The sequence below is a fragment of the Varanus komodoensis genome, unplaced genomic scaffold (assembly GCF_004798865.1).
Source record: "Varanus komodoensis strain SLA01 unplaced genomic scaffold, ASM479886v1 scaffold12, whole genome shotgun sequence".
In the NCBI taxonomy this organism is placed as follows: domain Eukaryota; kingdom Metazoa; phylum Chordata; class Lepidosauria; order Squamata; family Varanidae; genus Varanus; species Varanus komodoensis.
This window is the reverse complement of record NW_025335349.1, coordinates 11,773,064-11,786,164: the sequence shown is the minus strand read 5'-3', so window position 1 is coordinate 11,786,164 and position 13,101 is coordinate 11,773,064. Positions and strand designations below refer to the sequence as shown.

General features: G+C 40.4%; 1 protein-coding gene across 1 annotated transcript in view; it reads left to right on the top strand.

The window, feature by feature from the left end:
- ME1 (malic enzyme 1) overlaps positions 1 to 13,101 on the top strand; it is a 130,688-nt gene that overhangs the window by 37,866 nt on the left and 79,721 nt on the right. Inside the window, exons 4-5 of the mRNA XM_044421680.1 lie at positions 1,761 to 1,836; positions 3,600 to 3,761. Of these exons, the coding sequence (XP_044277615.1) occupies positions 1,761 to 1,836; positions 3,600 to 3,761 (238 nt within the window). The remainder of the gene's footprint in view (positions 1 to 1,760; positions 1,837 to 3,599; positions 3,762 to 13,101) is intronic.

Sequence of the window (13,101 nt, the reverse complement as noted above, 5' to 3'; positions counted from 1 at the left end):
ACCATTTGGAATCTGCATATTTAAAATATTTCATTTATTATATTTATATCCTACCATTTCCTCTTCAAAGGAACTAAGGTTGCTTATATGATTTTTACAACGATGGTCTCTGAGCGAACAGGCCACCACCGCCGCCTGTCTCCCATATGCGCGCGTGCTGCTGCCTTGCAGTGCAGGCTGGGAGGTAGTGGCTTGCTAGCTCGGAGGTAGCTTTGGACTCGCTGGGAGATCACCGAGCAAGCAAGCCACAGCCGCGTGCCCGACAGCATCTCACCAGCCTGCTCCCCCAGGCGCCTCCACCTCACCAGCCCGCAACGGTCACCGCAGCCTTTCAACTGGCCCCCTATTCAAAAAGTTTGAGGACCCCTGCTATAGGCTTTGCACGTTGTACAATAGTTTCATATTTTGTTATACTTTGTGAAGGCACAGATGCAACCTGGTATTCTGGGTTCAGACTTCACCTATATATTCTCAGTTTTTTGGTCAAGTTACTTATTTCTAAGCCTTATCAGTTTTCTTTCTAGAAAATGGCTGCTGGAGCAGAAAACGATGAGTTTAGAAATATGTTTGTGTTGTGCAACCCAGACCACACCACTGCAATATGCTTAGGTACTTGGGTGTATTAGTTTTCCTTTAGCCTCACCAGCTTGCCTTTGCTAAATGGGTGATTGACCACAGCCGCCATAGTAGCCATTTTATGAATGGGCAGGCTAACTTATGACAGCCATTTTGTATGAATGCTCATGAAATATTCAAATTGTGTATGTGTCCAGTGATCTAGAAAGCTTGGGGACTCCTGCTATAGAAAGAAATGAATAAAATCTTTACCCAAGACACAGTGAAGAGATCCAATTACACATTCCTGATTTAGAGTAGGGTCTAAAAACTGTTCCTTTTCTGATGGTCACTGAGAAGCCATTTCTCTTCCCTGCCCGCCCCCCACCCAGCACCACAACTATGCCCCAGATTACAATTTGGTTTATATAATCTGATAGAACTCAGTGGGACTCACACAGAGCTCTACTAGCTCTGGTCTGCATAACCATTTCCCGCTCATGCTATGGGATGCATTGTTGGAATAAAAATTAGTTAATCATGTTTATAGCCTAGGTTTACACAATCCTTCTCCTTTCCATTTTATCCTCACAATGACAATCCTGTGAGATAAGTTAGGCTGAGTGTCTGTGACTGGCCCAAAGTTACTCTGTGAGCTCCGTGGTTGAGCAGGGACTAGAACCTGGAGCTTCCAATCTCTAGTGTGATACTCTAAGCACTGTGGCACCCTGGCTCTCATACAGTATTTACGTGTATATGGTTGTGTGTGTGTGTGGAGAGAAGACTTGACATTGCAATGACTTGTGGCAATATGAAGTATATTTCTCTGTGTTCTGCATGGAATCTTGTTTCAGCTGCAGGAACCCTGACAGTGTTGGGTTGGGGCACTCAGTGTTAGAGATGTGAAGGCAGTGGTTGACTTTCTCACAAAGCAACCTTTACTTATAGGGGAGAAAACAAATGAGTACTTCCAAGCATTTGAGTGGTGTCTAAAATTCATTTTCTACCACTAGTAATTTCCAGGAATACTTTATTTTTAACAATCAAATGACTTGCTGTCGGTATAGTCCTGTCCTGGGTTCTGTTTCATATGTGTATGTCTCTGTGTTTCCAACATAAATGTGTCTGTCAGGAATATACATATATAAGAATCAGTGTGGTCTTGTAAAGTTTCATGCCTAAAAGCATAAATTACTTTCTGGCAGAGGACTCTTCATCACACTCCACGATAGAGGACACATTGCAACATTGCTTAAATCATGGCCCCAAACAGTTATCAAGGTAAGTTGCTCTTTACATACCTGTTAGTAAATGCTTAGTGTCATGACTTGTCTGATTAAATGATAGTATAATTCACAGTTGAGCTATATAATCATCAGGACAATGGAGGGGGGATATACTATACGTGGGTGGGGAATACATATATGAATGCTCCCACATAGAATCTCTTTAAACATAGAAAACTAGTATATCTGAAAGAAGCCTAGGCTGGAACACAGGGGTCCTCAAACTTTTTCAACAGGGGGCCAGTTCACTGTCCCTCAGTCTGTTGCGGGGCCGTACTATAGTTTGAAAAAAAAAATTCCTATGCACACTGCACATTAAAAAATTAATTTAAATTGAAATACATTTTAAAAATAATTAAAATTAAAATACATTTAAAAATAATTAATATTTAAACTTAATTTAAAAAATTAAAAAATGTTTGCTCCAAATGTTTGCTTGGAGAAGGCCGCGACAGAGGTGCGGGAGCCCTGTGGCTTTCTCCAGGTAAGCTTTCTCTGCTGCAGCTTTCTCTGAGGAAGCTGCTCCACCTCAGCCTGTTCACCTTGGGCTTGGTGAGGCGGCGGTGGCGGCTTGCTTCCTCGGAGGAGGCCACACGGCTTGGCTGCCCTGGGCTCGCATAATTTAAAATAGATTTTAAAAGTTATATTTTTCTTACCCTCAATCTTTTTTCAGTTTCTTTGTCTTCATCTCTCTTTCTCTTCTGCCCACCTCTCTTCTGTTTTCCACTCTGTATTCCTTCTCTGTATATGCATGCAATTTGGGGGAGTGGGGGGTGGGAGCCAGCACACCTGCAGATGAGCTGTTGCAATTTGGCGCATGCACCGGCTCTCTGCTCAGTTTCTGAGAATGCCTGCACTGGCTCAGAGCTTTTGGACTTGTTCGGAGATTGTTTTCTCCGAGCGAGTCCAAAACCTCTGAGGCAGGCCGGATAAATGAACATGGCGGGCCGCGTTTGGCCCGTGGGCCATACTTTGAGGACCCATGCTCTAACACATTGGCTTTCTGTATGCAGATTCGTGATAAGGAAAGTTGGACATTTTCTCATGAGAAATTAAAAAACAAACACAAACAAAACTAATTATGCTCTTGTGCAATATTTTTATTAGCACCATGAAAGATTGTGCAGTTCTTTAGAATACTTAGCCTGGGTCGTACAAAAAACAGGATGGAGAAGGAACATTCAAACATCCCAAAAGTAGGCCAGAGGCTATAGCCATGGAGCCTGCAGTTTGAAATCAACATGGAGATTGCTGACTGAATGAATGTCTGAAAACAAACATTTAAAGAACTTTGAAGTGGTATTTGCTGTGCTCTCCAAGTATTCTTAGAAGTAGTGTATTTATACCCAATATTATCTACTTCTGCCAAGCTTCCATTATAGAAATGGAAATTTTATTCACTATAAAATGTATAATAGTGATGGTTCTAGTAACTATATGAATGAACTAAAATTAATATTTGAGTGTGTTATATTATTCCATATGTAAGACATATTCCTCTACACCATTCTAGTGATCTGTAGCAATGCAGTTTCATTTCCATTTGATAAAGGGCGTTTGTGGGCACCTCTGATACATCAAAGATCATCAAATGGAAGGGCATAATTAAATATGGTAATGGCCATGGTTAAAAAAATGCACTAAAATGGAATGGAATACTCTGCCCCTGTTCTTTAAAAGAAAGAAGAATTTGAATTAGCTTTGGAAAATTGTCATAGTGGTTACAATATTTATAGTGCTTACAATATTTCCCTGTAGGCTATTGTGGTGACTGATGGAGAACGTATTCTTGGCCTTGGAGACCTTGGTTGTTATGGAATGGGCATCCCAGTGGGTAAACTAGCACTTTACACAGCGTGTGGAGGAATGAAGCCCCAGGAGTGTCTGCCTGTTATGCTTGATGTGGGAACTGACAATGAGGTAAATGTTTTTCCATGCTGTCATGAACATTTGACATATTTTAAGAAAGAAACAGAGAAAAATTTGCCTGTTCAGCTAAAATATGGGTTTAGTATTCTTCCCTAGGAAAAAAAAATTATCTTGTTCCATGATGATAGCTTAGACAGTCTTTTTTAAATAACTTGTTGCATTTAGCCCAGCTGCATTCCCTCTTGTAAATGCTAGGGGTAGCGCAAACTCAGAGCCTTGTGGCACGGAAATGACCATAGTATCCTGTCTAAGGAACATGTGCCAGAACATCTCCCAGAATGGAAGAGAAGATCCATTAATACTACTCTTAGTACCTTTTTTGCATAGTGCTTCTTTTACTCTTTATTGCATTTATATATGGCATGCATCTAGTTTTAGGCAGTGTCTTGTGCAAGTGTGGGGACAGCTGCACCAAAACCAGTTCTAGTTTTAGCAGTGTAAGACCAGATTTTTATACTAAGCTAAGATGTATAAACCTTCCTGGTATAATTATTTCATACATAACTTTCTATCAGAAAATAATGGCTTGGTCTTAAGAACTGCAAATGCAATTCTTGGCATGGAATGGGACTTTCAAATCATCTCTTGCATCCCAAAAAGCTGCATCTGAATGACAGGAAATCCTCTGGAATTGCACTGATTATGGTCCATAGGCTGGTAGTCCATGGAAATTAACAACATCTCCTTCACACATGGAATAGAGCAGTTCACATGAAGGTTCTGTTCATTCCACATTACTGTTATAATTCAAATTGATTAGATTAAAGATTATTGCTTAAGGATTTCAAGTCCTAAATGGATTCCAGCATTAAGATCTACATTGCTGATTGCATGCAACACATTAAAAAAAGAATTAGCATAAATTTCATCAAACAAATATGAACCATTTTTGCCTGGTATGATTAGGTATGCCTGGGCACATGGGATTTCTCTAAAACATAAAGTGGAGTTTGTGATCCAGAGCAAAATTGTGGATATACTTCGGGTAAGGTTATTTGAATATACTCAGACAGAAAAAATGTAGTGAAGACTCAGTGAAAATATTTTGGATAGTTTAAAACCACAAACAAACAAAACCTGGTCTTCAAAATCTGTATAACTTGGAAAAAGCTGGTTCACTGCATAATCTACAGGTCAGATTCATAGAAATGTGAACTTATTTGATTCCATTGCCAATTTTCCAACAGCCTCCTCATCTCACTGCAGCTTTTCCTCTTCATAATGCCCTGTCCAGAAGCAGCTTTCTTAAAAGTGAAAAAGAAAAGAAAAAAGAAGCCCTGGGGTTCTCATATTATTAGGCTGCAAACCTGCACACCCTTATCTGAGAATAAATGCCATTGATGGGGATAGAATTTACTTCTGAGTAGGCATGTATAGTTTATATTTTTATGGAATTGATAAATATAAGAAGTGGTCTAGGTGGCTGTTTTCTGTGTAAGGTGTGTTGAATGTAAGTTTAATTTAACATATTTTGGATAACATAGTTTTCATAACATATATGCTCAGAATTATTTTTTGCTGAATCAGGTAATAATGTTAATAAACCTAAGAATGAATCTTTCCAGAAACAATACTTTGCAAATAATATAAAATTACAACAGAAGGGATCCAAGTGTGAATGCACCAAGTACAACAGCACATGGAAACACAAGTCCAGATATCAGCTAGAACGTGCTTTATTGTACATTCATGCAGCAGGGAACTCTAGAGTTTAAATATTTTCCCTGTGTGTTGTGTTTAGGGGGAAGGGTATTATTTATTTTCCTCTTGGATTACTGTTTTTAAGATTAGTGCATGTAGACTCAATTATATTTTTAAAGTATGTACAGGCTCTCATCTTATCCTCCATCAATTAAAATGTCTGAAGTTAGGCAAATGCAACATTGGTGATTATTACCAAAGTAATGCACATCCCTCTGCTCTTCTTTGCATTGTGGGACTTGCATCCTGATGCCAAGAACTTGTGACATTATGGCTGTATTCATTTCTAAAGTACCATAACCGGCATAGTTGCAGATGTGCAAGACTTTCACATTCAACACGTCTTCAGTCAGGCCTTTTAATCATTTTCAACACAAACAAGTACCTAAATGAGTGAGTGGATGTGACTGTCTAAGGCATTATCTATTGAGAAGACTTTAAAATTATAAACAGGAGAAGGCAGTTGTAGTATGAGGTGTCACTGGATCATTTCCATGCACAGATGCTATGGTTTTCTGAGGCTGGGAAGCAGGAACCTATTCTAGGGCTTCCAAAATGAAGAACCAGATATATAGTTTCTGAGTTTTTTCATTCGCTCAGTGCAACTTTTAAAGTTGCCATTTGAAAACTTCATCCTTTATTTTATTTCTATTTATAAGTAATTTCTATCTTGTCCTCCTAGTGCTCATGCACTGCTCAGACTGGTTATCATCAATTGAAAATTATGATTCAGTATTAAAAACATTCATTCTATTAAAAATAAATATTTTAAGGTACAAACCTATATAAGCTTGGGCAGAAAAAGTCCCTGCAAGTCCCAATATGCATCAAGGCCTACAAGTCCCAAGTATCAGTCTGGAATATATGTTGGGATTTTAAGGCCTTTTTTCTTCCTCAAGTTGCATGGAACTGCTCCTTTAGTCATCACTCTACATATACACATGTGCAGCTATCTCATTTTAAATTTATTTAAAGTTTTGGTATTTGTTACTTTAGCATTAATTTTTCAAAAGCCAAATATTGACATACATCAAAATATAATGTCATCCTATGCATTCTAAATTAAACTACTCATTCAAATATGCAATCTATAGATTCCAGTTCTCAGTCTATTGTTTCAGGTTATCAATGCATTTTGTCCATTTCTTAGAATTTATCTGAGTTAGCTCAGACATGAAGAACATATTGGAAACTCTTTTAACAAGTCCTCACACTGGAAGCTATTTTCAAATCGACATCTTTCTATGAAATAAAAATGATTTTTTTGTTGAAAAAATAGCATTAGTTGAAGACTGCAAACAATAATTTACAAAGAATACTACAGGAAACTTCCATTTTTTAAACTATACAACTTGCAATTTATTTACCAATGGCTGATTCTGTGCCTGGTCATCAATACAACGGGCATGTGAAGTCAGCTAATATTCTCATATTTTCATTTTACAGATAGGGTGGTTGGCTTGAAGCTAGGAAAAGAGTGGCTATGCTGAAGCCATCGGATATGTTGATGGTTGAGATAACATTTAAACCAGAGGTTTCTGAGATCATGCTTTTTAACCACTAGCTCTCAGGATAGTGTAGCATCATAGCATCACTGTGGTCCAATCTAAATATGCAACAGAATGATGGGGTAGAGGGCTGAGTTGTTCAATGGATTGTGCTACTTTCTTGACAACCTAGTGAATGTTTCCCTATTATTTATTGCTTATTTATTAGATTTATATCCCACCTTTTTTCTTTACAAAGAACTCAAAGCACCTTGCATCATTCTTGTTCTCCTGCTCTCAATCTTATCCCCTCAACAACAACCCTATGAGTTAGGTTGGGCTGAGAGTCTGTTACTGGCCCAAAGTCAGTTGCCTCCATGACTGAGAGCAACTAGAACCCAAATCACCTGAGTCTCAGGCCCACACTATACCACACTGGTTCCCTAAGTTAGAAGCTTACGCTTGCGTCCATATATGCCCTCCAGCCCCTTGAGATCAGCAACAGATGCCCTTCTCCGGGAACCCTCTGTGAATGATATTAGTAGGTTGAGTACCCGGAGGAGGGCTTTCTCTGCGGGTGCGCCCCATCTATGGAATGCGCTCCCCAGAGAGGTCCGCCTGGCGCCATCATTATTTGTTTTTCGGCGCCAGGCTAAGACCTTTTTGTTTAAAACTTATTTTAATTGTTAAATTATTTGAATTAATAGGATTTTAAATTTTTAGCCGAGAATGCACCGGGGGTTTTTAAACAATTTTTTGTTATATTTTTATTATTTATGTATTTATGTATCCTTTGTGAGCTGCCCCGAGGCTTTGTTGCGATGGGGAGGCATAGAAATGGTTTAAATAAATAAAATAGAAAACAAGCACAGCTCTTAAGGACTCCTGTGGGAGTGTCCTATTTGTAGAATGCTTAAAACACACACACACACCCCAAACATGGAGAAGCATTTAAGGACAGTGGTGCTGTGCATTTGCCAACCTTTTTCTCCTGGAAGCACTGACAAGGCATACTCTGTACAAGTGTATTTATTTACACTTATCACATGTCAGAATGCTAACAAAAAAGAATGGTTCTTGCTTTTTTCAGTTGCATTGTCTACTCTATGCTATTTATAATGATATAGAAGATGTTTGAATGGCTGACTTTGTAGTTTTACTGGTGATTTGGCAGTAGATTTTATTCAATAAACTGACAGATTTTACAAATTCTTATTGACATTTATTAATCTCTCACTTAATATAAAATTGCAGTCTTTTTGGAAGAGCACTCAAACATTCACCACTGCAGTAAATTGTTATTTCTGTCTTTCTTTTAGCTCAGGGGTATCGGGAACTTTGAAGCTTAGTGAATCTAGATTAAACACTGGCGTATATCCATTCCATGTTAATGCTACTATAACAGCCAGTCTTTTATGAGCAAAAATGTGGCACTGAAAACAGTCTTTGAGCAACTTCTGTTTTTCCTTTTTAAAAAAGTGTGTTCTATGAATCCATAGCTTTCAACTTCTCAGCTATAAGTCTAATGTAGCTTAGACTGCCCTGTTGCTAAAGTGTATGGAAAGTAATCAAACAGAAAAGGGCAAATAACTGAAACTGCAGTTCCCCAGATGGAAAAGTTGAATAGTAACAGATCTCAGATTTAAAAGCAACACTGATGAAAAAAATGTATTTTCAAGGAAGGGGACTTGCACAAATTACCAGATGCAGCTTTTCTTATTTTAAGATATTTAAATAATGTGCCAAATCATGATTTTCATTAACTATAGTTTTAGGACCAAAAGCATAGATTTTGGTTCCATGTGTGCATCAGATAAACCATGGCTAGAACTAAAGTTGGCTTTCATGTGCTGTCCTCTTAGCACTCAGCTTCATAAGTTCTTGTACATCCCCTGGTGTAACAGCAGCCTTTGGTCAATTCAGGATTATACTATCACTGCACATTGTTGCTGTCTGGCCCGCAGACAGTGAGAACCACCCTGTGGGTAGAGCCAGAAGTTTTACTAGAAAGGGAGGGTTCAAGGAAAAGCTTCCAGTTTGTATTCAAATGTTTACATGAGCAGAGAGTTCTCTTTTCAGCTTTTCTAGAAGGCTAAATAGAGCTCAGACAGTTCTGTTATCTGTAGACTCTAAATAAAAGAACTGCATTTTTAAAAGGATTGTCTTGAGTTTTGGAACCACAGGGAAGGAGGGAGGTGACCAGCTCATGATTCTGACACCAAAAAGATGATAAATTTGGCACCAAGTGGGTTTCAGTGGGGAGGTAGCTCCATAGATGAGGTGCCACCACAGAGAAAACCCTTTCCCTTGTTACCGTCCTCTGAGGTTCCCTTAGAGTTGGCCCTAAAAGGAAGATCCCCAAATGTAGATATAGGGTCTACATAAATTGTGATCAGGAAGGTGCTGCATCAAGTATTGAGGTTCTAGGCCATGTAGGGCTTTACAGGTTGAAACCAGTACCTTAAATGTGCTCAGAAGTGTATAGAGAGCCAATATGAGTGGGCCCAAATTGTTCAGAACTTTTGATCCAAGTTATTAATATGGCTGCTGCATTTTGTGCAAGGTACAGCTTCTGAATTCATAATAAAGATATGAATGCATGTACCCACAGATGGAAAAATAGGTTTGAGGGTGCTCTGCTGACCAGAAAAATGGAAACTGGCAGGGTTGGCAGATTCAGAATTCTTATCTACATTTCCACTTGGCTTTTGGCTTACCATACAACCAGTTATGTAAGACATAACTTACATAAGACATGCACATGGTAGGCATGTCAGGAGTGGAGCCAGCTGGAGCCAGGTGTCAGACCAATGACCCAGGAGGCCCCTGGGACTCACTCTGTTTCTATGTTTCTTTTCCTATGTTCCCATTGTTTTTCTATTTAAATGACTTATCTAAATAGTCCGACAAATAGAGCTGTGTAAATCTAATTTGTTCATCTGGCATTTGCCAAATGATAGCTATTACAAATTAGTGTTGACAAAATGACTTTAAACTACAGTTTCTTAGTCTAGTTTGTTAGGCAATTGCAAATACTAGTTTATACATTTAACCATTTTAACAAAGCTTTTGTAACTGTGCTCTGATTTTATTTGACTTCAGCCAGATGCTAAGAGCACTTTTCAAACTATATTTCTAAAACCTGATGCTGGTGACACAAATGGACCCCTTGAAAATCAGTGGAAGATGACTCTTGCCTTCATAGTCTGTTGGCTTTCCAATGCAAAAATCTGGCCACTGTGAAAACAAGTTGCTTGGACTAGTTACAGTAATGTTACTAAATTCTTCAGTTTCTATCAAAACCATTCCACTGCCTAGTACAGCAGGACCATGTGGATTGGTTCCAAGCCCCCCAGCAGATGCCAGAAACCATGGGTAATACCGAACACTATATTATATATGCTTCATACAGTACATTTTTTTTCACAGTCTCATTCCTTCTTAACCCAGCATACATTTTTTCCTTTCCCTGTTAAAGTAAGAATTTTCACTTATAGGAAGCACTATATGACTTCTCTTTGGCATTTTGCAACTTCTCTGTCACCTGTCAACTGTGATTAACTGCAAAAGTGGTAGATGAGCCAGCAGATGGGAGGGTCCTGCTATGTATAATAAAGTATGATTGTGCAGTTCAGGCTTATTGTGGAGCTGCTCCTGGGGTGTTTCCAGAGGACTTTTTATTGTTGAATCACCTGTTCTTTCACATAATTTGATAGTTCACACATCTCAGTTTGAATCCTCCTGATTGTACCCACTGCTATGTTAAGGAACAAAAGCAAGAATAGCTTTGAATATTAGTGTTAGCAACAGTCTTCCTGAATTAAAGTACCCTTGAACTTAATGTGCCCGAGTTATCTATAGCGTCTGTATACAAAAAAACTGCAAATGTTTTGTAAATGGTCGGTAGTAGATACAGATGTCTACTACTGTAGTGCGTTTTTAAAGACTGTCTGTTATTTTAAAACCACACTTCCTTTTCCATTTTACCAAATGTCTTTCAGTCAGAATCTAATTTCAGAGGGCTCCCTCGTAAAGCTGTCCTAGAAATAACTTTAGATAGATAGATAGCTTTTGGCAGCTCAGTTTCTTCACATCTCTATGTGAAGAATTATTTCTGTTAATTCATTTTTTTTGCTTAAGAGTGAATTTCCATTTTTTACATGCTGTCTTTTCTTTCATTATGTACTGCATATGCATGCCTCTTTCTTTCAACTTGTTGCTAGAACTTTTGTAAATATTATAAAAGTTATTTCAGATGATAAATTTGTTTTCTCCAAGATGCAAAAGAAGAATTGTGTTTTGCGGTGCAGTGGCCAGATAAAGCAGTGAAAGATGTGGGACACTTCAGGTTGAATGTGCACAAAACCATGCAATTTGTGTCAGGTGAATTTAGATATCTTGCCTAGGGGTTGTTAATGAAGATAAATACTATTGAATGAGAATTACAAATCATTGTAAACATTCTTTGACTAGCAGATTCTATTTTCTATAAGAATGATGGCAACAGTAAGAAGCATATCTTAACAGAATCACAAAAAGCTCCCCTCCCCCCAAAAAAACATGGGAAAGAAAAAGTACACATGTGCACAACTATGAATTTTGACCCTTGACCCTGAGTAGTGACTTCCTATGAAGACTCTGGTCATCTGGACAAGACAGTGAGGGCTCAGCCCTAAAACCTGTTTCTTAGTTTAAGCTGGTGGCAATTTTGGCCTGGACTAGTGCCTATAAGCCTCTGCAGTACTCACAGGCTGCAGTCCTGATGAGGTAGATTAGGCCTTCCCTTTCAACTTTGTCCCTATGAGGCATCATGCAGTAGTGAGGAAGGCCCAAATGGGGAATGGGGAATTTGGACTGTTTTTATAATTTTATTGTATTTTAATCAGTTTTAATTTGTTTTTATGGAGTCGTCCCTGGCCATGTCGATGTTTGTGTTTCCTGGGGAGTGTGGGGGTGCTGCCATTGTGGTGGTTATGGGCAATGGACGTAACAGCGGTGGGGGCTTAACGTGTCCGCGTAGAAGAAGGAGGAACAGATAGTTGACACCTGCCCCTCCTTCTGGTTTTGCCCCCAGCCAGAGGGTTCCAGGTAGTCTTGTCAACCGCCCCTCGGGCCTGACGGTGCTGCTGCTCAATGCCAGGTCAGTCAGTAATTAATCTTCCCTCATCCATGACTTGACTGTGGATGAGGGGACTGACCTGGCTTGCATAACGGAGACCTGGGCGGGAGGGGGGGATGTCGCCCTCTCTCAAATGTGCCCGCCCGGGTATCTGGTTCAACACTGTTCATGCCCGGAGGGGAGGGGAGGGGGGGTCTCTTTGGTTTACCGAGCCTCCATCTCCCTCATGGGACTTCCGGTCCCTTCGAGGCCTGGGCTGGAGTGCCTCTACTTGGTGTTGGGCGACTGAGACGGATTGGGGATTCTGTTGGTGTACCGTGCACCCTTCTGCCCAACAGTCTCCCTGCCTGAGCTGACATAGATCATCTCGGACCTGGTGTTGAGGACCCCCAGGATGTTGGTCCTGGGGGACTTCAATCTCCATGCCGAGACTGATCTGACTGGGGCGGCTCAGGACTTCATGGCCTCCATGACGGCCATGGGGCTGTCTCAACATGTCACTGGCCCGACCCATGAACGTGGACACACTCTGGACCTGGTTTTCTTGACGGGGCAGGTAGAGGGTGGTCTGAGGGTGAGGAATTTATGTTTGACACCCCTGTCATGGTCAGATCACTTCCTGGTGAGGTTTGTGCTTGAGAGCGGCCTCTCCCTCTGTAAGGGTGTGGACCCAATTGTGTGGGTCCGCCCCCGGAGCCGGATGGATCCGGATGGATTCCTAAAGGCCCTGGGGGAGTTCCCGGCTGACAAGACTGGTGCTCCTGTTGAGGCTCTGGTTGAACTGTGGAACAGGGAGATGACCAGGGCTGTGGACACGATCGCTCCTAAGCGTCCTCTCCCACCAGGCAGAGCCCACTCGTCCCCCTGGTATACACCTGAATTGCGGGCGATGAAGCAGGCTGGGAGACGGCTAGAGCATAGGTGGAGGAAATCACGGGATGAATCTGACCGAACACACTTGAGAGCCCATTATCGGGCCTATGCTGTGGCGGTGAGGGCGGCGAAAAGAATTTCTTTTTCGCCG